We start from the raw sequence: 23,009 nt of genomic DNA, 5'->3' as shown, positions 1-23,009 counted from the left end.
AACCGCCTCAAGTGTCGTCCGCACCAGCAAACGAGCGCGTAAGCAACGGTAACAAGCAGGAAGATAGTTTCCGCCCTTACAATATTTGTCATGTTATTGAGTATAAATTCATTGGTGTTAAGTATCTCAACTCTTGGTGAAGCAAAATTTGTATACACCCATACAGTATCATAATGAATATACAGCGTACAATACAAAATTTGTATACACCCATACAGTATCATAATGAATATACAGCGTACAATTTTCTTCTACTTACATCCCTCTTCCCACACTCACACACTCACAACAGTCACCTATACCATCACTCTCTCAGCTGCTTCCATAAGTCACTGCATCTGTCTCTACACTTTACCACACTCCTCTCATTAAAAAAAACTAACACCAGTCCCTTATCTCTCTCTCTCCCTCTCACACACACACTTATCCCCATAACTAATGCTGTGTATCTCACCTTGGCAGGTTACTTGGTCATCAACGCTAATGCCTCCAGGTTCTTCTCGGAGACTGCGTCAAGCATCAATGAGTACTTTTGCGCTTTCCTGCTCATTCTCATACAGGTACCTCCAGACTCTGTTAATATAGTTAATATATATATATATATATATATATATATATATATATATATATATATATATATATATATATATATATATATATATATATATATATATATATATATATATATATATATATATATATATATATAGTTATCCCCATAGTTCTCAGATGCACACAAGTTATAAAAGTGTAAGTATATACACTATAAATTTTCATACAAAAAGGTTAAACTGAATTTAGGTTTAGTGTAAGCTTTGATAACAAAAGATATGATTTAGTTACACCACAACCAAATCCTTAACACTTGTATACATTGTAAGTTCACAATTATGAGGTACAGAATGTAATGACATTAATGATTACAATACTTGACTTAAATTAAACAAACATAAATGATAAACACATGGAGAAACAACACAGTGGTCCCTCGGTTAACGAGCACAATTCGTTCCAGAAGGTTGCTCCTTAACCGAAAAATTCGTTAACCTAAACCATTGTTTCAATGGGTTTTTGGGTAATTGGTTCCAGCTCACCAAAAATTACATACAAACTAAAAATAAATGCAGTAAAGTACACTTATTTTGAGGTATGCATGTAGAAGGCTCCTGGTTGATGATGATGATGATGGGAATTAGAATGGGGGTGGAGGAGAAGGGAGAAGAGAATGCATTGGGGTGGAAGAGAAGTCACCCCATGCTGCCATTTCACCCATAAAATTTTAGTTCACTTGGTGTAATTCAAGATTATTTTTTTTAAATCAACACTGTACTGCATTATATATTGTCAATATGTAAAATATATTTCAAAATGACCAATAATTTGACTGGAAACACAGAAAAAAAGCCTTTATGTTGAAGAGTCTCAAACAAGATGTTCCTTCCTCTGAACTGGTAAACAAACTGATGCCAAGCTTGGTGTGTTGAGTGGATGTTTGGCGCGCAAATAACTAGCTTCCTGTACTTCAATTATGTTCAATAATTGTTAAAATGACTAAAAAATTTAATATAAAACTTTTAAAATTATTGAATAGTACAGCCTTCTTGATATTTACTAAAATGGTAAGGAATTTAAGCCCTACAACTGATTACTGTATTGCCTGACTAATACTACAGCTGGTGGGCAGCCAAATGCAGGCGAAAACATGTTGGGGGAAAATTCGTAAGGAATTCGTTAACCGAGGGTTTGCTCGTTAACCGAAGTGAAGAATCTTATGGAAGGTAAATCGTTAACCGAGGTGTTCGTTAACCGAGGGATCACTGTATAGAGAACTTCAAACGGAGAATAAACAGACCTGTGAGTGTTGAGCCGGACTGATGCCTCAAGTAACTGGCAACAACACACATAGAGGGGTCATGCACACACGCACACGTCACAAAGTGTCCCCAAACAAGTAATTAGTCCATTACAAAAATATTTCCATTGTTTACAGGATACCATAACACCTTACCCCATAAAGACGAAAATTCACGGGAAAAATTTTGTAGTACAGTACAGCAGTAAACATCTCACGTGAATAAATTTAATATTTTACATCCTAGAAAGTGAGTCGGCTAAAATATTACCTCGTAAAAGGGTTATGATCACTGTATACAATTAGAGGTCTGCTCCAAGAGTTCACATAAGCATCAAAATGTTATAACCCAAGATTCAAAGCTAATGTCCCTTTCTTAACTGTTGAATAATTTCTTTGGTGACAGTCAAATTTCTTACTGAAATATTGGTGCCATAATGTTAAAATTAACAATCACAGTAATCATGTATTTGTTACGCACAAGTGGCATGTGGTTACCCTGTAGTCAGGCAAGGTCATCAATTATGTTATGTTTGTAGTTTTCTAATGCACATAAGTACTGTACCATAATTGTAAGTATATGTTCCTTTTCAGGATTTGTATTAGTGACTAATGCTGGTATGTTGGCTGCGAGGGCATTCTTTCTGGTTGTATTACATGTGTCGATACATTACAGGTAGTGGTAGGCATCATCCCGCTCTTCCTGGCGGACACAATTGGTCGTAGGAAGAGCCTCATCCTGTCCTTCTCCATAGCAATGTTGGCGCTGACCGGCATGGCGGTGTTTGTTTCTGTGACGGAGGGAAATGAAGCTCCCTCACTCAGGTATGGCTGGGTACCTCTTGTCCTCCTGATGACCTCACAGGCAGGCATTTCACTGGGTGTCCAGTATATACCTTTCCTCCTGATGTCTGAATACTTCCCTACATGGATTCGCACCCAGGTACCTCAATACAGTACAGTACTAGAAATATCAGACCACCTGAAGATTAGCCCCAGCTTGTTTCACCTGATGATTAAATGCCCTAACCCCAACCTACCTCACCAAGTGAGTCACATTCATTTGGACAAATAGTTAGATGGTAGCAAAGGAAACACAGGGACTGAGAGACAACTTTACTCCTGATGTTTTGTTACGAAAATTTTTTTCAAAGGAATGAACACAAGGTTCTCTTGATTTTCTGGCCATCTATGCCTGGGTCATAACGGCTGCTGCAATGTTGATTAGTTTGGCGAGTTGTTGAATCAACCTGTGGCCTTCCTCTAGGTCAGAGGCATCCAAGTTTTTTCAGTAGTGGGCTAAATGATCAGAAATCCACCCACTTCCAACACCCGCCTAACACACTGCTAATACCTACAGCCAAAGCAACACACTGCTAAACAATTTATTACATTAAGTTTCACGATCAAGCCGACTAGTATAACACCTACCAGCAGTCAACAGTAGCGGCAGGTAGGTAGTTACAGTTTGGTCATAAGGCATAATGTCAGTTTCATAGTTTTAATATAATTTTTATATACTTTTTTTATTAAAGATAAGTGTATTTACACGATATGCCTGGGTGGTATATGAGTATGCCACACAGGCATGGATTTGTTTAAGGCATAGGAGCTGTCAACCAGCACACCCTAAGTTAACAAGCTGCATGACCCAGTGTCAAGGAATAACCTGAAAAGACCAGACAACTCTCCAAGTGCACTGGCTAACCATTACCCAGTAACATGATCTGCAAATCGATTAAAATCCCAGTTCCATTACTGCTGGGTAAACAGAGGCAAATGGCAGAAAGAAACTTGCCCATAGTTTCACCCTGCCCGGGGATTGAACCTGGGTCCACCCACTTGCGAGGTTGCTACCCATACATGTATACATACACACACACACATGTATATGTATACATACATATATACAATGTATAAACAGTATAGAAATTTATCCCAGCTGACAAATCACATTTTGTCAAGGAATTCGGTCAATCTAAGGTATCTTATCAGTGCATCGCTGACTCGGTCATTGTCAGCAAGGAGGACATTTTATCCCTTAAGTCATGCCATACAGCCTGATTTGTTGTTGTTGGATTTCAGCATGATGTATGCTTCTTTTATCACCTTTATTGTTTTCTTGTCCATGTCCTTGTGTAGTATGCTGGCCTCCTTCCTACTTCGTCAATTAGGTTGACAAATGAGTTGGACGTCCTATGATGTCTGACATCGGCCACGTGCTCCCTACTCATTTCCCCATAGTAGGATTCATCACAGGAGCCACACAGTATCCTGTACACTGCTCTATCTTCCCTTGGCTTCTAGTTTTCTTGTCTTTGATTGGCCGCTATCTTCATTCCTGAAGTCACTACCAACTTCATGGTAGATTCCTTCAGGAACCTGTTGATGTTCCCTACTCTGTCCAAACAGTTGTGTCACCTGCCCTTGTTGTGTCCTCTCCTCTGTCAGTTATCCCCCTTGTCTTCTCCTTTTGGCTCAGTAACAGTCCCCTGGGGTAGCCCAACTTCCCCAAAACTGAGATGGTGTAGCACAGCTCGTCCTCCAAGTACTTCATGTTGCACATCCTATGACTATCGCAGTCTTGGTCCTCTCACTGTGAGCCAACAGGTAGTGCATGAAGTCATCCTTGTTGGTAGGCTTTCTGTACAAAGTATAACTGGGACCCTTCAATGATTTGATAATGATGGTGTCCAGGGATGGTAGCTGTCCTTCCACCTCCTTCTCCATTGTGAACTGTATCCATGGGTGGACCTCATTCAGTCTGCACACAAGGTTAAGCAGGGCCATCACCCTTGGGGCGATGAAGACCACGTCATCTACATCCCTCATCCGTCTCCCTACGACGTGTCTATAGCGGTCTTCCTCCATGGTCTCCATGAAGAGTCAGGAGTAGTCTCTCCTTTGCTACCATCTAACCAATTACCTCACCAAATAGTTTTAGGATGTTTTATAAGGTGAAATAAGCTGGATGTGCTAATCTTCAGGTGATCTCAAAATATATAAATATATAAATAGTTCATTATTAACAAGGGAACAAAACCACAGATCTGAAACACAGCAATGACTCATTTACATGTTATAGAAACTGAGAAATTAGAATTTTCTTTAATTATAAGGGTGAATTATACATGCTCAAATATACTTAGAGAACAGTAAGTACTTGCCTTCCTGATATACAGAAACCTTGATATTACAAACATTAGGTGTAACTATAGTTGTTATATTAAAGTTGAAAGACTTGTATGATTACTTAAGTAAATGTGATATACTGCCTCCCTTTTACAGGCAGTACAGGTACTAACCTTCACATTTCCCTCCTATTGGCAGTACTGACCCTCACACCTCCTTCCTACAGGCAGCAAGTATCTGTTTCTCCATCAACACTTTACTTGCATTTATGGCACTCCAACTGTATACACCCATGCTGGAGGGGCTGACGCAGGCTGGCCTCTACCTCTGCTACTCCTCCTCGTGTCTTCTGGGCATCCTCTTCACCATCTTCTTCGTCAGAGAAACAATGGGACAGAACATTGGCTAAAACTCCTTTGCATTTGAAGTTTTAAGGATGCCAAGAGAATACCCGAGTCAATAACACTCATGATTAAAATCTTCCATGATGAGGGCTTGTGCTGTCTGTCTGAATGACTATGAAGATCTCATACTTCCTCTTCTGAGGCTGAGTTGTTCCTATAGTACACACCTACTGTCAGTTTTCTTTTGTTTTGAGCAATCAAATCCAACCAACTAGACTTATCCTATTTAATTTAGCTCATCATTAATGGTTGCTGTGAGGTGCTTCTTGACGAACAGTAGTGCACCACGGCCTCTGGTGGTCATGTCTTTTCTCAATGATGTGCGATGCCCTGGCAAATAAAATTCACCCTGCTAGGACTCGCTAATGGTGTGTGGTTGTGTATGCACATATGCACTCATAACATCAATCTTATCAACTAAATTTTTGACATTCATATTTTCATCACTTCATTGGCCCAGTCTCTAATGTTGTCCTCTTTGAAGACTAAGTCTAGAGAATTTCTTCTCGCTGGGTTTTTATTACTTAAGGCTACAGCTTATACTGTATTGGCATTATCCACAGTTGTTTTGCATCTTGTTCCTATTAGTGAGAGGGCTGGTACATTAATTTGATTTCTCCATCAGATGATTTTACCCAGCCTAAGTATATTAGGGTTATTTGACTCATAACCTGTCAGACTTAGTGTGCATATAACTTAAGCCGTCCAAGTACCTGTACTGTACTGGCTCAGCTACAAAATGGGATTCCAGGATCTATCCTCCATTAACAGAAGGGAGGATCCATTCTTCTAAGAGACACCCTGAAGATGGGGTGAAGAATGCATTACAAATAAAGGGGACAGACCCCCAGAAAACAGCAGGTTGTATGAATGAGTGGAGACCATGGCACTGAGTGATCTTTTAAGGACATGTTGGTAATGCTTGTGTGAAATGACAAATACAGTCAGATTTGGAGCTCTGTTTCAAAAGGGAATTTAAAAAATATAATTTTCATAAAAATCCAAATGAGTTAACGAAGGCAAAATGGGGGGGAATACAGTACATGTACAGTGTTTACAGCACTGCATTAAATGGGAGCAAACAATCAAAAATAAAGTATTGCAAAACATGCGTCTGCTTGGGTCAAAAGCTTTAACTGTGTGAATGAATGGATGGATGTAGTGGACAAACCCATACTACCCCCAGCTAAGGGTTTTCACCATTTTTTTACAGTGTAATTGTATGTAACTTACTGACAAAGTAACCACAAAAAATAAATAGTCTGGTAACTCTTTGCAGTTACAAATACAGCTTTAAACAATTACCTTGACTTCTAAAGTGATATGTCACTGACATCAATCTATACATACTACACTGTATACAGGGGGTCCCCGACTTAGGAATGCCTAACTTACAAACTTCCTCCGATACGAACGAGATTAAATTTAAATTTACATTACAGTATTTTATTTACCTGATGACTTTTTTTTGCTTTCATTTGCTTTATTTTGTCATTCTATTTCTTCTTTTGTCTTAAATTAAGTGATTTTAGATGTATATAAGGATTAAGGCTATGATATAGTGGGATTTTAAACATTATTCTGTAAGTACAGGTATGCACATATCAAGAGTTCCGACTTAAGTACATTTTTTACTTAAGAAAGTCCTCAGGAACGGAACCCGTTCATAACCCAGGGACCGTGTAATTGTACAGTGTAATTGTATATTAACATGTAATAATTGATGGTTTCAATAAAGAAAAGAAGGCAATAAAAGAGACTTTAATTAAAAAATTATACAATACAGGATCTGCAGACATTCAACACTAAATGTGCTTCACATTCTTATTGTACAGTAACCCAATGGAACTAATTCACTTATGCGACCCGGTCCACCTTCCAACCTTACACATATTGACATAACAAAGTCAACAGAGTTGTTAGAGCTCACAGTTCATGTGAATCATCTTTGAAGTTAAAACACATACTTAAAACTGACCTTTATGCACCATAATAGCAAACACTGAGAGTAAAACTGTTTACAACTCAGTAATACCTGTACTGTACTGTACTCATAATTCAAGGAAAGACACAGGTGGGGATGTGTTTACAAGATACCTTTTGATTCTTTCTTAAAATAAATAAGACCAAAATACAAGTACAGTATTTCTAACACTACAAACCATTTATTCACCTGAAAATAACCTGTCACACCTTAGTCTACTTCCAAGTACTTCACTCTAGCAGTTCAACAGTTCAGCTAAACCTGAGGATATCTTCCTACCTACCAAGAGCCATCTTTTTATAATATATATGGCCTTAAGTATAAACTCTTCATTATTATTTAAAAATGGATACTCTAAACCCCAACATTACAAATGTTAGAACAAGTCAAATGATAAATCAAACAAAAGCCTATCACTTTTCTGTTAAAAATGGCAATCACTAACCTTACTTGGACAAGCAATATGCCCAACATTCCTGAGCAAGAACCTGTGGCGAGCACTGTACACTATAACTCATTTTTCACACAAAACTTGCAATAAATTCATTGGCTCTATGGAAGGCTATTGAATAGACCATATCTGAAATGGAGAGATGGACAGCACTGTACCCATAAAGTTCAGTTTAAGATGATATAAAGCTGCAGTACTGATAAAACAAACTGGAGATCAATCACTTCTACATACTGTACTAACATAAAAGATGAACACTGCACAATCTTAGTATATTACTTAAAAGCAACAATATTTTTCAACTGTTCATGCACTGTAACCAAAAAGTACTTACTTTTTGTTATAAAGTACCAATTATATGTTTCTAAATATATCAAAATACAGTACAGGTATTTATAATTTTTAAGTAATATTTTTATTCCACTGGGCAATTTGTGAATTACAGTACATACAATGTAATGAAGTGTTTGTGATTGGTGAGAGATTTCCCCATTAAAAAAAAATACATTCATGTATTACTTACTAACAATTTGCATAAAATATAATTAACCATATTCTACCACAACAATCATTTGTACCATAAATCCTTCCTATTGCATGTAAAAATGTCATGAAACTTGTATCAAGTAACAGTACAGGTACTGTACAGTAAAATACTCGCAACCTAATTTCACAATAGGAAATTTTTCTGGTAAACCTGTAGAGGTTAGCATTGCTTTCTTTGGATTAGGCTTTATAAACGACACTTGTAATCTATCAGTGTTCAGACAACAAACACAGACAACTATGCACACAACATGTGGATTACAACCCGATCAGTGACGTGCACAAGATTCGTCGGATGAATTAGTAAAACAGAAAATTATTTATTACACATAGTATACTGTACTTGGACAACATGCCACTTTTGACTCAGTACTCTTTTTAAGGGTTGAAGAACTGTGCTTTAAACATTCACAGCTATCTAACCAATTATGAATATTCAGTGAGATCTGCTCTTGAATCAGAACAATGCTATTATTTGGTGGTGGTACTGGAAGAGGGATGAAAGGTAACCAAAGACTAGAATGGAAACATACAGTATTGGGTTAGGATGTGTGACGTACAGTACTGTACATATAGCACACATTACTGCTGTCTGCCACCAAGTGAATACACCGTACTGTAATTGCCAACGCTAAAGTCATATATAATGATGCGGATAATGACTGGTTATGTAAATAAAACCTCTCACTAGTATTCACCAAGTATTTTGACCTGTTTGATTAGTGGGTCTATTTGTGCCGGTTTCCATACTAGCAGCCACAATCTTCATCCAATGTTTTTGAAAACTTCACAGCTGGCCAGTCTGTGTCTAGAAGTCATTGCCCTTTATTACAACACTGGACAAAGGTGTAGGTAGGTTATGTTACTGATGAAAGTCACCCCACTCAAGCAAGCTTCTATAATTAATAAGGAAAATAAATGGCGAATTTTTCAAGCAACAATTAGTTGCTGTCCTTATTTTTGTCTGAAAAAGTAATTCTGAGTCTTACATCATACTCCTGTGATCATCATACTCCAACAATTACAGAGGTTCTCTTGTGCTACCTACAATATACATTCTATGCTCAATATTCAATAATTTTTAGTAAAAGATTCAAGAAGCATTATCAATCATTGAGAGCAACTTTACCTTGCTTTAAAATTAGAATGGCCAAGGTGTTGAAAATCAAAACTTTGGTACCTGTATTTCTAATACAATATGGTGCCAACAACGTTTAATTTCTTAAGGCTCATAATATTTGTCATTAATATGTCATATTTGTTATGAAACATGCTGCCATTAATAAACATATTTTATATTTTCAGAAATTTGAGGTTTTACCTGTAATAGCTGAGGTGTCAAAAATGTATCATTCCTCCTGCATATCAATGTCAATAACCAAATCCCCACTAAATTTGCTGTCTTTATACAATAAAAAATACAAATAACTCATTATGTACATATTGATACTGTATTGTATTATAACTCCTACCATAATATAAATATACTATACTGTAATATTGTTTCAATATTGTAAAATTATAAAGACTGAATAGTGTCTGAACAACTATGGATCGTACACTGAGGAGGCCCTTGACTGCAGTACATATAGACTGGGTTTGAAATACACTTAACCCTCGCTAATTCAACATCATCAGAGCTCTGGGTCGACTTAATTACAAGTACAGGTAGTCCAAAACATAAAATTATCCCAGAATTAAAAATTACCTGAATATTATCTCAAACCTGTAGCTTTTCTATACACTACAACTCTGTAAACTGTCTTTATATCCTGTATATGGTTGAGATTAGTGAAACATTGAGGGTTCCCTCTATAGTTTAAATGTTTTTCATATTTCAAAATACAAAAGAAAAAATTCAAATAGTGTGAGCTCACCTACAGGCAGTACACTTTAACTTTGCAACCGAGGCCTAAGGTCAGTTTGTAGCAAGGCAGCCTTAGGGCTGCAGAACTTTTTCAATAAGCCGTTAATTATCATTATTATTTATTTTAGAATTACAGTACTACAATAATTTAGTATAATATTTATTCTATCGTATTTATATTCTGATATTTTTAGGGATAATAACTTTTCAGCATTGATCTGAAACCTACTGTTGACCGTCTTCTCTGTAATACATTCACCTACCGGGTCACAGCTAACATACACCAACAACAAACACTACAGTCTACCACATATCCATGAGTCACCAGCCTTGCTCACCACCACACAGGTTATCACTTGTAACAAACATAAAGCTACACTTTGATTAAATTTTTATGAAATTGTCGTACAAAAATTTATTAGACATGGTAAAATATTTTTAGATGAAATGTTTTTTTCTGGGTACTGTACTCTATTACGAAAATATTGAAATTTTGGCTAACACTTTCTGGTGTTAAAAGGCTGGCTGTCTGACAGATTATCAATGCTACCTAAATTAATGTGGTGCAATAATATTTGGATTGAAAATGAAGAACTAAAACCAAAAATCCCATTTTCTGCCGAGGGGAGAAGAGTGACCTGCAACCTAGGAGATAGCTCCTCTGGCTGCCATGGTCAAGGGTCTGGACATGTTTTATTGGAAGGTTAAACTATCCAAACAGAACACTGCAAAAATGCAGCAACTTTTCAAGGAAATCAGGATCAAAGCAATGCTCAAAACTGCTAGCATGATGGTTGCTGCAAAACCACTGAGGCTTTAGGTACAACCAGACTGAAGCTCTAATGCTTGGTTCACTTTTTGTACTGAGCCATTCTGTTATTAATATGAAATTATTTTTTTTAATTTGCATCATTCCTGCTGAATTAAAACCTCTTAAGGAAAGACAAAGGGGAAGCTGTCACCTCCCTTCTGAAACAAAAATGGATTTCATCTTTAATTCTCTATTTATAGCCTACTATTGGTTGCTGTTGGGTGACCTGCTATACACCTCTCTAATGATGACAAAATCATCATCATATGTTGGACAATGAAGCCTACAAATAGTTCATGTCAAGTCCTGACTCAGTGAAGGAATCTCACAGGTGTCAGATTACATGCTGAGGATCCCTTACCAACAACTTGGATTTAAAATGTAAAGTATGTACTACAATAGGTCTGTATACTATATCATCATTAATTCATATATTTCACATACAGTACAATAGTCTAAAGTTAGTATCTAAAGTGCCAGAAAAACTCTTCACAAAGATTCAAATACTACAACATTGAATCTAAAACTGTTAATTATCTACACAATATCAGTAAAGGAGATATGTGGTTAGTAGTTTCTATTGTTTTCTTTATTCATTAATTTGTGATTATGCATTTTCTTTTAGATGGCAAAATATCACAAAATATTGCATACTAACAGGATTTTGCATTTTATTCATTCTCACGAGGAACTATCATGAAATGTGAAAAGTTGCATTGCGACAGAATTGTAACTTACTGTACCTATATTTTTGTTACTTAGGAAGTAATAACAATGTTAGGTTCAGACTCTAGTTGTTCACAACTCATCATGAGTAAATGACTTAAGTACATTCAGCCTTCCTTGCATCTCTTCCTTCTTCTCTTTTGTGATTCGCCCAATCATCAGGCCTTCCACCCGAGTTTTCTCAAGAGAAATAAATTCACCACCTTTTTCGAGCACCTTCCTCATTATCTTAACATAGGTTTCAGCAATCTGTTGGTCAGAGGGGCTCTTCAACTTGTCCCACTCATCCTCTGCCTTTCTCAGAAGACCTTTTTTGTCACTCTGATTCTCAGTGGTCATGAATCGATCAACAATGCGGTCAAAGGTTTCGAGGCAACCTTCTAGACCGATGTAAACTTCCGAGTGACGACGAATGAATTTCTTCAACTCTTCAGCATTAAATTCCCCATCAAAGTCGAAAGGCTTATCTTTACCATTCACAAAAAACTTGACTTTAGGAAAATCTTCCTTTGTCACTCCAAACCTTTCAGCAAGGTCCATATTTTCCATGTCGCCATAATCCTTGACCCCAACTTCTGCCACAAGTAGTTCTGGTGAGCCTCTTCCAGCTGCTGACAGTTTGGTATACTCCTCATGCTTCTTGCCATAAGGATATGCTATGTCAAATTTCACAATGGCAGCATGAAACTTTGGGACAATCTGTCAGGGAAAGAATGGAAATGTTTGAGAGGTTAAGTTCCATATAAACTAAAAATAAGCTCAATTAGTATCCAGTAACTAAAAACAATTTGTATCGACTAGTTTTTATATCATTTAATGAAAGAAATAAGAAACATTAGGATTGGCTTCAAATTTCAGAAAATAACTGGCAATACTTCAGAAAATCACATAATTAATATTCATATCACATATTTTCCCAATTCAAGCTTTGTATTTAACATAAAAATCCATTACTTTTGAAGAACAGTTAAGCAAGAGTAACATTTACTATTAATTTTCTTCTTTTAGAGCGACTAAGGTATCATATGAGAGAAATAAAGCCATGAATGAGTGCAGTATTGGTATTGACTTAAAGCATTGTTTCGTGCGTCTGTTAGTGGGTTGGTCATGGTAGAAGAGTCCCAAGATGGGTTGAAAATGTTCAGCAGCTTACAAGGTACAGTAACATATAATGTATTGTAAGGCTTTAATGTTTTCTTTAGGGATACACAGTACAGGTATGGAACCATTTATCCAGCATTCTCAGTACCTGGGGATTTTAATCACCGAGCCTAAACTGTACAATAAACCCTGTGTAACTGGCTGTTCAGATCACTATATTCACCCCTAAGAGTAGATATAATTATACACTGTAACATGAGAACTTAAACATTGTAGGCATATAAACAGTAACAAAAACATACAAATAGTTATAATGAAAACATAAAAAGAGCAAAAATGATACAAGTTATTGTACACAGTGTCATCTATTGCTCGCCTTAGCAACGATGCTCCTCCACAGACACTCCAACCTCCAAAAACTTGCCACACAGCTTCATGGTGGAAACTCATACATACATAAAGGTTATACAATACTTTATGAGCAACAAATTCAAGAAATTTCTGCACAGAAGATAAAAGCTTTTTTACCTCTTGAAAATTGTGAGACGTGCATAAGAAGAATGTTTTGTTTAATATCACTGTGACGATTACAGTAATATCCCCGTTAGCCGGGATCCCTCGAACACGAAACTCTCCGATAGCCGGAATTGAAATCTTTCCCAAAGCCGGAATTTTTCGGAAAAATCTGGCTGTGGGAACGAGAAAATTTTCCCAATACCCGGAAAATTCCATGGACGGGGGATTTTTTCCGGCTTTGAGAGAGTCGTCTCGTTACCCAGAAATCTTTCATTCCCGGAAGTGCTCTGCACCAATTGTTCCGACTAATGAGAATATCACTATATTTACATCTGGGAATTAATGCAGAAAAGATCCAAGTCCATTCACATTAGTTTTTTCTTCAACATTTAGAAAGATTTTATTTTATTTTAAAATCTTTACCCTTTTGCTGCAATTCCCGCACTTACCATTTAATTCTGGTTACCGCCAGAAGATTTTATTCAGTTTAGGGTAACCTCCACAGCAAAGATTTACTCTGGAGGCTCCAGGGTGGACAAACACCACCGCATAGTTAAATATTATAATAATATAATGGTTGCCCCTCGTGTAACGAGGATGGCCGACCCTAGGGCCACCTAGGCATTACCCTGTAATTTGTTTAGGGTGTAGAAGCTGTCGCCAACACAACAACCACACCCTAAGTTAACGAGTTGCTCGATTCAGTGTCAAGGAATAGTACGAGAAGACCGGACAACTCGCCAACTGCACTGGCTAACCATTACCCCGGAATACGATCAGAAAATCGATTAACATCCAGGTTCCCAATTCCTGCGGGATAGACAGAGGCAAATGGTGTAAAGAAACTCGTTCTTAACTAACTAACACTTTAAAACTTTTAGGTTTCCTTGGCTGAACCAACTTACAGTTTGCCATTGTTTGTATCTATACATTACTAATAATTATGTATGAAGAACAAATGTAAATTTGTATGAAGATTTGGTTATATTTTACTTTGAGACATAGTGAGCCCCAAAGTTATAAACTACTGAAACATTTACAACTCCCTATTGTGAGCAGTTTGAACCCCAGTTATACCGTTGGGAAATGAAAAATAGCGACACAATTGAATTTAATTGATATTACGTTAGGTTAGGTTAGGTTAGTTTAAGCTAGGCCTACCGGGGGTCTGGTGCCAGAGCCTGTGCTAGGGGTGAGGTTAGGTTAGGTTAGGTTAGACGACTCGTTTTCGTGTTATAAGGTTAGATTCGATTAAAACACACCGGAGAAACATATTGGTTAGCCCCTAGGGACACGTGTACAGAGTTAATATTTACCTCAGACTTTACTGAATAAACCCGTCATCCCTCTACCTCACCCTTACCTTGTCAAAAGTCCAGGAGTCTAGTGGAGTACACCCCTTAGCGTTAATGGCACTCGATATATGCATGAGGACACCAAACGTTACAATAATGAGCACACTCCTCTCTATATAAAAAGCCATAATTCACTATAAACAGCGAGTAATTGAAGAAAAGAAGAGGGACGACTCGTGACCACCCAACAGAAGGCGTCGTCTGCCAAGTGTCGACTCCTCCGGTACCAAACCCTCGAACCCTCACATCCCGAACCCTCGAACCCTTGAACCCCTTACTGAGAACAAACAACAATAGAACCAGGGACATAAAAGAAATTACAACTTGTATTAAGGCTGTTTTATGATATTTATATTCATTGTTACTTTTATTGTCAATATATATAGATAAATACGTATAAAAATTCGTCCTGGAAGGGGATCATATATATTACATCAGAGCATCTCAAGGAAATATATTTATATTGATAGTTGTATTTCTTACTAATACGAATATTATAAGTATAACAAATATCAATGCTTTATTAATTTTAAGTACTGTACAACTCAGCAGTAGGGGAAGGGTTCGTGTTGAGGGTTCAGTCGTCACTAAACAAACCCCGGCGGCGACCAATCACAAGCGGCCAAATGTCGAGGAATTTTTAGGTCGATTTCCATTAATGTTTCATCTCCTCTCAGCGTCACGTCTGTATTAATGTTTTATCTCCTCTCAGCGTCACATCTGCCTAATTTATCGATTTATGAAGTTAGAAAGAATTTTTGTTTTATCTTGCATGAAAAATATGTTGAAATCATTCACATTTAAGGAGTTCCCTAAAGTTATTAAACGGAAGTGTACTGTACTTGGCAAAAAAGGAAAAGAAAAACTAAATAGATATAATATGATATTAATTTAGTAAAATAATTACAACAGTTTACATTGGCACAGCTGACGATGGTCTCTACCCTCCTGGGAGAGTTGCCCTCTCACGTGAACAACTCATGTATTACTCAGAGACAGTGGAAGGTTACAGGGTGGTGAATCTGAATATAATATCAGATGTATTGACCCATTTATATAATATGTTCTGTTGATGAGACAGGGGCCCATTACATTACAGAGGGATCGTAGGAAAACAATGGTAAACCGTAAGATGACTCGAATTTGGAAACCATGATATGGACCCGGAAGAATGTTCAACAAAAGGTCATTGACTGCCGTATTCTCTCTCTCCGCCACCAGGCTGCGGGAAGGTGCCTAGCCTCCTCGCGGAACAAACCTGAAAAACTATGAGCCGAGCTGTGTGGGCATGTAGTGGATTCCTCCCCTACAAACGCTTTTGTCGCTGAGAAGCCGACCCGCGAATTCCAGTGTGTGCCTCGTGGTCTAGGTCAACCAGCGCCGCCTTACATGACTGAGGTCAACTATTAAGCCACGCCTACCTCCGCTATATAAGACCTGACCTCGTGGTGACCTGTCCCTTCTTCTACCTACAGCCAGTCTTCAAGCAACACCTCCTCCTCCACTCCTGCCTGGCGGCCCTCGCTCCCGCCGGCGAGCATGGCGACCCACAAGCTGTCCTCCTCTGAGCACCCTCACCAACCAGCTCTCTCTACATCACGCTTGTAACCATGCTGCCTTCCCAACACCAAGCTGCATTGTACATCCAATACAACATGTATACATAGAGCACATTGTGAGTTTCCTTTCTCCATCCCATCCTGAGTGTGAACCAAATATCTCGAAACCCCACAGGCACACAACCGTAAAATCAATGCCATATGCCAAGATTTATACATAAAACTTAAATTAGACTTGTCCATGGTTGTGATTCACCGCTGATAGGTCGATCAGACGGTGAAATACTGTACCTGCAGTTGAGACAGACCTTAGTGATAACAGCTTCAAGAGCCAGTAAAATACATAAAGTAATTGCATTTTAAAGTTAATGGTATCTGTTGAAGTAAATTTAAGAGATAATGGTTGAACTTGTTTAAAGGTGAGACAAACACGAACTACAGGGTAAGTCAAGTTCACGGAACACATTCTTCCCGTTATATACTTGAGGAAAATTGTTTAAAATTTTAGTCACGTTATGGGAAGATTATTTTTGCCTTTGACACTTCATTATCAGCTATAATGTATTGATGGAGATATAAATAAAAGATGGTAAACATACTAACACTTTATTGTGAAGGTACTTTTACAATTAGTGCAAAATACTGAGCCGTATCTTAACTTATTACAGTAAGGTTTGTTGTGTATGTATGTGTGTGTGGTAACTTTATCTTTGTTTATGTACAGTATATAGTTTCATATTGATGCATATACATTTACATGCCAGTCCATCAATCAGCGTAACAGCTTACGATTTACCTACACTGTACAGTAAGCTTGACACTGATTTATTGTGGGGGGTTTTGGTTATTCCTTCGTCTACAGACATAAATATATAGATATACATGTATGGAGATATGATATACAATAGGTAAATAGGGTGATATTGATTTTATATAGATAGATAACTTCAGATAAATATATGTAAATAAATAAATCGTGATAAAGATGTTATTTAAAGACTGCACAGTTTGGGGTCCCCGCGGGTCTCATCGTGTCACCTTTTGTTTAATACTAACATATATGACTAGTGTAATAAACATACGTGAAAGGTGTTTAATTTTTTCTTTGTAATGCTTCACTATGTTAAATAATCAGACAAACGAGATTCTGCTGATATTAGAGTCATTGTTAAGGTATTTTGTTAACTGTCGACTAGTCTAAGAAGTTATTGCCTCCTGTGCCGAATATTCCGTAAACATGGGAGATCCCCGTAGGAATATGCATCAGTATCCGGTGCATAGATGGACTGATAGGACAGACACGGACGAGTGCAGGAATAAAAGTGGAGACAGAATATATGGATAATACTGTAGGTAGATAGAAAGTGCAAAACATTTTAAAGTTAGATTGCTCTTCAGTTAACTGGCCATAGGCTACAGTATAGTTTAATGATACTACATTCCCTATAATTTAATTGTTACTGTACTGTAATACTGTAATAATGGTAGAAATACGTTACTGTAAATGGATGCAAGACATTTGACATTTCATTTAGTTAGTTTCGTTATATACTGAATCTGATGACTAGAAACACAAAAAAACTGACGTCATGAGTAATGTACCGACCAGGAGGAACAGACACGAGTTGTGAAATAAATACTCTGAAAGACCATTTACGCATTTTCCCTTTACTGTCTTGATAGTCTACACGACGATGGTACAGCTCTAACAACACGGAGAGGTGAAGGAACAAGTGAAGACTGCATCTATCAACACAACATTGTTTTTAACGGACTGAGAAACAGAGTATAGAAAAGCTTGAAAAGTCCTGTTCAGGTACTAAGGATAGATACTTTTATGTGGAAAGGTAAACTCTGTGAGAGTTTTTCGCTTATTTTAGGGCAAAAGGCTTACTCCCCACCATGCCCTCGACACGGCTTATTGGCTCCTCGGAAAGCATTGATTAGAGCCAACGGAGTTAGCCGCAGCGCCGGGTATCATTTCTCAGACTGGGTAGGATAGGTTAATTGTGTCCCTTCCTGTTTGTTTGGTTAGGTAGAAGGTTATTAGAATACCTTTTATCAGTAAGCACTGTCACAAATCCTCATATGACGTTAATCGTAACGTAAGGGCAGATCTGAAGTTACTAACAATTATGATTTAAAGTTAAGACCGATCGCCCAAGCTGCTAACGAGCCGATCAGTGGTGAGGAGGGTAAAGTAAAAGAATGTGTTTACCAATTGAAACATTATTTTTTGAAAGGAAGGAAATAATAGTAATCGGTGCCCTTGAAAATAGCTGGGTATATAAACATCATGATACTCAGAATGTCAATGAGTTTGTAGAATGTAAAGCAGACATCAACTTGTCAAGGGCATGGCATTGGAAAGTGAACAGTGACCTGCAAGTCTAGCTCAAGAGCGTCTAGTATGTCCAACCTTGGATAATTATCTCTATAGTGCGTGGTCTTGTCATCCCCAGCAGTCAGCAGTTCTCTCGCGGCTGTTTAGTTTATTGTACTCTGTTACCAATTAATTGAATCGACTGACTCTTCATCGTCGACTGCTAGATAATTTGTCGACTAAAAGGATGAGTTCTCGTCGACTAGATGACTTGTTTTCGCCTCGACTGTCGGCTATACTAATAAGCTGTCGACTAAATCATTAAATCGTTGACTTTATTAATAAGTTGTTGACTAATTCATTTGTATCCGACTGCATTGATGAGTCGTCTGCTAGTTGAGACGTCGACTAAATAAATCGTGCCTTCGGATAAGTTTTCATTAGAATAGATAAATGAATCGTCAGTTTTATAGTAAGCATGTCTCCGTTAGTTGCTTCAGTAATCGTCATTCGTCACCTAAATAAGTTCTCGTCACTTCCAAGGAGATACGGTCATCGTCAGCGAATTGTCTGTCTCTGCCTCCCTAGCGAGCCTCATCGTCCCCCTGGTCAGAGGCGTCACTCTCGTTATCCAGGACGAGCCTAAGGCCTTCCACCCTCTCCTCTAGCTGCCTCTCTTCCGCTTCCTTCTTCTCCTCTTCCTCCTGCCGCTGCTTCTCCTGTTTCTCCCTCTCCTCCTGCAACACGTCCTCCTCCTTCGTGATTACCTCCTGTTCTTCTCCCTCTTCCTGCTGGCGGTGAGTTTTTAAGGGGGAGTCTGGTTGGGGTGTTCGTCTGGTCCAGGTGAGGAAGGCGATGACGGAGGCGGCGCGGGTGGTAGCTCGGGTCACCACGCCCACACTTACCTCCTGTTCCTGCCGGAGAATGAGGAAGTGAGGTAGAGTGAGTGAAAGAATGAGTTGTGATAGAGTTATGTAACACATGTTTATTTATTCACGTCTTCACATTCCACATTCCACTCATCAAGTAACTAATTAAATATGATACTTTATAATTGTTTAATAGAACACCAGACTTATCGCGAAAAATGACATTAAAATCCCGTAAAGCTGACTGGTTATTCTCACATTATCTCCAGTCTAATCAGAGTCTTTAACTGGATGAGTGGAAGTGCGCCAAAGTTTACATCTTGTTTCACCTGTAATCTACCTGTCCCTTCAAACAGTCACACGGAGATGACTTAATTTACTTATTTAATTTTACGTGGAGGTGTGGAAAGATTGGGGCATGATTAGGGAGTGAGTTATGCCCAGCTTATTGAGGCATGATTAGGGAGTGAGTTATGCCCAGCTTATTGAGGCATGATTAGGGAGTGAGTTATGCCCAGCTTATTGAGGCATGATCAGGGAGTGAGTTATGCCCAGCTTATTGGGGCATGATTAGGGAGTGAGTTATGCCCAGCTTATTGAGGCATGATTAGGGAGTGAGTTATGCCCAGCTTATTGAGGCATGATTAGGGAGTGAGTTATTGAGGCATGGGAGTGAGTTATGCCCAGCTTATTGAGGCATGATTAGGGGTGAGTTATGCCCAGCTTATTGAGGCATGATTAGGGGTGAGTTATGCCCAGCTTATTGAGGCATGATTAGGAGTGAGTTATTAGGCATGAGTGAGTTATGCCCAGCTTATTGAGGCATGATTAGGGAGTGAGTTATGCCCAGCTTATTGAGGCATGATTAGGGAGTGAGTTATGCCCAGCTTATTGAGGCATGATTAGGGAGTGAGTTATGCCCAGCTTATTGAGGCATGATTAGGGAGTGAGTTATGCCCAGCTTATTGAGGCATGATTACTCACCTGTCTCCACAATAAGAGGTAGGTGGGTAGGTTTCTGGTGGCTTAAGAGTAAGACGAGGCAGGTTGCCGGTCACTCACCTGGCCGAAGATGGTGTTGGTATGGAACTCTTCCTCCACCACGAGCGGCTGGTTCGTCATTGTTTGTATCATCCTCACGCGGGCCCCAACCTGCCCCCCGAGGGTTATAGATCAGTCAGGTGGTGTTAAGTCACGTAAATACTGTTGTAATATCTCCCACAGTAAAAGTGGAATGACACTCGACGACTCCAGATAATCCCACATAACACTTAAAAACACGAGAATTGTCTACCGTTCCTCAATAAGCCTACACTCTTCTGAAACAAACTTTAATGACTTTGAATGATGTTTAAACCCTGACCGCTCTTGTTCAGTTTGATAATAATCCTATGACCTTGAAGAGCCGCAAATAAACATGAACGAGATGTAAAGCCTGACCTCAGCTGGCTGTCCTTCATAGGTAAGCCTGAGCTCCGGCTCGCTGGGCTGGAGGCGCCAGGCTGAGTGGGCAGAGGACTCCCCCATCAGGAGCACCTCCTGTCGGCGACTCTCCCGTCCAGAATGTAGCGCCGACCCTACTGGCGAGGTCACGTACATCCGCTCTCCGCTGGCTGCCAGGTGCACCAGGTCAAAGGGGTCACCGTAGCACAGTGCGCTACCCAGGGCGTGGCTTGACCGTCGACTGGAGGAAGAAACAAGTTGTCATTCGTTTTTAATTTTCATTATTGAACTATCAATGTCACCACTATCAGCTGACAGGTACTGACGGCGGGAGGATGGTGATAGGTACTCACGGGAGGATGGTGAAAACGTTCTTGATGACGGGCTGGTGATGGTCTGGGCTGGCTGTGAGTGGCGCCTCTTGGTATTGGTTCTTCATCAGTGCCTGGCGTGTGGGCGTGGCGGTGATGGTGCAAGGGAATGCTGGTCGTGGCGCCCCTGAGGAGAACAGGAGACTGGTAATCAATTGAGCCCCAAGTCAATCTAACACGACATAAAAAAAAAAACTAATCAGACCTTTAGGATTAGGACCATTAACGCTGGAGCCCATTAAGATTGGCCAGTTATGGTGTAACAAGGGGTGGTGATAGAGGCTGAAGGAGTCGTTAAAGTACTCATAAAAGGTAATACATACAGTTACGTGACCAGTATTTACGAGTATGTATGTATGTATGTATGTATGTATGTATGAGTATGCATTCCACCAATATATGTAGAATAAAACACGCCACCAAAGTACACTGAATTTTCACATTCTCATAGGGTAAAAGTCCGAGGCAAGGTGATTGATTTTTTCGTGGTATTAGACCAAGTGAAGGTGACAGCGGGGAGTAAAGGCAACCTCCCCGGTGCTCTTAGAGTGAGTGCTGTTATTGTTGGAGTTTAGTGGTTGGGTTAAGCACACACACACACACACACACACACACACACACACACACACACAAAATGACGACGTGTTATGTCCATTTACGACTCATAGACAGTCACCATCATAGACAGTCATGATCATAGACAGTCATCATCATAGACAGTCATCATCATAGACAGTCACCATCATAGACAGTCATCATCATCATCTTAGACATGTTTAGAAAGACTTGGTCACAATGAACATGATATTCTTACATTATTCTCACACCCAGATTTTGGACAATATTTTCCCCCGTAAGTGATCTTTGGGGTACTGGGATTTACACTTCCCACAGATAACCCCCTGACCTGCGATGCTGTTTCAAGTCTTACTGTAGGACTGGGATGCCTAATCTTCCCATGGGACTCCTCGACCTTGCCCTCCACACTGTATCGACTAAAGTATGGTCAACGATGTTCCTCAGTCTCTCAATCTTCACAGGATTACACTAATGGTCAGTGTCTTAAAATAATCCTTTATCATTAGAGGACATGTTAGATAATTATGTTTTGTATTACAGTGAACTTTATACATTTCTAACCATTCCACAGTAATTTACTTTGTTAGTGTTCAAAGTGAAAACCAAACTAGTGTCGTTTTTTAGTAGGGTGACCAAAGTGTTTACAGAACCCCGATATTTATTTAATTTAGTTCAGTGTTTCTTATTTACTGTTATTGTCCGGACGGCGAATTTAACTGTAACATGATACAATATATTTAAGATTAAAAAAAAATAAGCTCAGAAAACCGCGAACATTGTGACGGTGAGGTTCAGGGGGACTGGTTGACGTCAAGTGCAGTCGAGCCTAAACGTGAATCATCTGGTGTTATGGAACCTTGAACCTTATACAATAGTGGTGACCTTATGTAACATTACGAGATCCTTTTTATTAAATTAATTTCCCCTTGTAATAGATCTCTAGGTTTACTAAATACTGGGATTTTTTTACTTAATCTCTTCGTGATGTAATGTTTCTTTCACATTTATCAACTTACGTAACTTCCCAAATAAACAAAAATATTCATTTGACTTTACTGTTTCCTACCGTAATTTATATCTTGGTTAAATTTTGATATGGGAACCGTTTTTTTGTCCTCTA

General features: G+C 38.8%; 3 protein-coding genes across 4 annotated transcripts in view; 1 reads left to right on the top strand and 2 right to left on the bottom strand.

Annotated features, from left to right (window-relative positions):
- LOC121853339 (facilitated trehalose transporter Tret1-like) overlaps nucleotides 1–6,824 on the top strand; it is a 75,364-nt gene extending 68,540 nt beyond the window's left edge. For both annotated transcript variants that reach the window (XM_042347404.1, XM_042347403.1), the window contains exons 8-10: nucleotides 463–560; nucleotides 2,529–2,795; nucleotides 5,211–6,824. In XM_042347404.1, coding sequence (XP_042203338.1) covers nucleotides 463–560; nucleotides 2,529–2,795; nucleotides 5,211–5,393 — 548 coding nt within the window. In that variant the 3' untranslated portion in view covers nucleotides 5,394–6,824. The remainder of the gene's footprint in view (nucleotides 1–462; nucleotides 561–2,528; nucleotides 2,796–5,210) is intronic.
- Nucleotides 6,825–7,134: 310 nt separating this feature from the next.
- LOC121853340 (endoplasmic reticulum resident protein 29-like) lies at nucleotides 7,135–14,975 on the bottom strand. The gene is made up of 2 exons (XM_042347405.1): nucleotides 14,754–14,975; nucleotides 7,135–12,472 (listed from the first exon to the last, which is right to left on the bottom strand). The coding sequence occupies exons 1-2, from the start codon at nucleotides 14,871–14,873 to the stop codon at nucleotides 11,846–11,848; spliced, it is 747 nt and encodes a 248-aa protein (XP_042203339.1). The 5' UTR covers nucleotides 14,874–14,975; the 3' UTR covers nucleotides 7,135–11,845.
- Nucleotides 14,976–16,896: 1,921 nt separating this feature from the next.
- Nucleotides 16,897–23,009, bottom strand: part of LOC121853344 (cilia- and flagella-associated protein 161-like) — a 93,854-nt gene continuing 87,741 nt past the window's right edge. The window contains exons 4-7 of the mRNA XM_042347412.1: nucleotides 21,293–21,437; nucleotides 20,937–21,180; nucleotides 20,559–20,648; nucleotides 16,897–19,541 (exon numbers count right to left, since the gene is read on the bottom strand). Coding sequence (XP_042203346.1) covers nucleotides 19,212–19,541; nucleotides 20,559–20,648; nucleotides 20,937–21,180; nucleotides 21,293–21,437 — 809 coding nt within the window. The 3' untranslated portion in view covers nucleotides 16,897–19,211. The remainder of the gene's footprint in view (nucleotides 19,542–20,558; nucleotides 20,649–20,936; nucleotides 21,181–21,292; nucleotides 21,438–23,009) is intronic.

This window comes from Homarus americanus, unplaced genomic scaffold (genome assembly GCF_018991925.1).
Source record: "Homarus americanus isolate GMGI-L3 unplaced genomic scaffold, GMGI_Hamer_2.0 scaffold20597, whole genome shotgun sequence".
Taxonomy (NCBI): Eukaryota; Metazoa; Arthropoda; class Malacostraca; order Decapoda; family Nephropidae; genus Homarus; species Homarus americanus.
Note: the sequence above shows the minus strand (reverse complement) of the source record. Positions and strands in the feature narration are given on the sequence as shown.

What these genes read in the sequence shown, in the direction of transcription:
- LOC121853340 (XM_042347405.1), bottom strand. Translation starts at nt 14,873, where the DNA reads ATGGCTTTTTATATAGAGAGGAGTGTGCTCATTATTGTAACGTTTGGT. An exon ending in ACTCCTGGACTTTTGACAAG is followed by an intron (nt 12,473 to 14,753) that starts GTAAGGGTGAGG and finishes TTTCCCTGACAG; the next exon opens with ATTGTCCCAAAGTTTCATGC.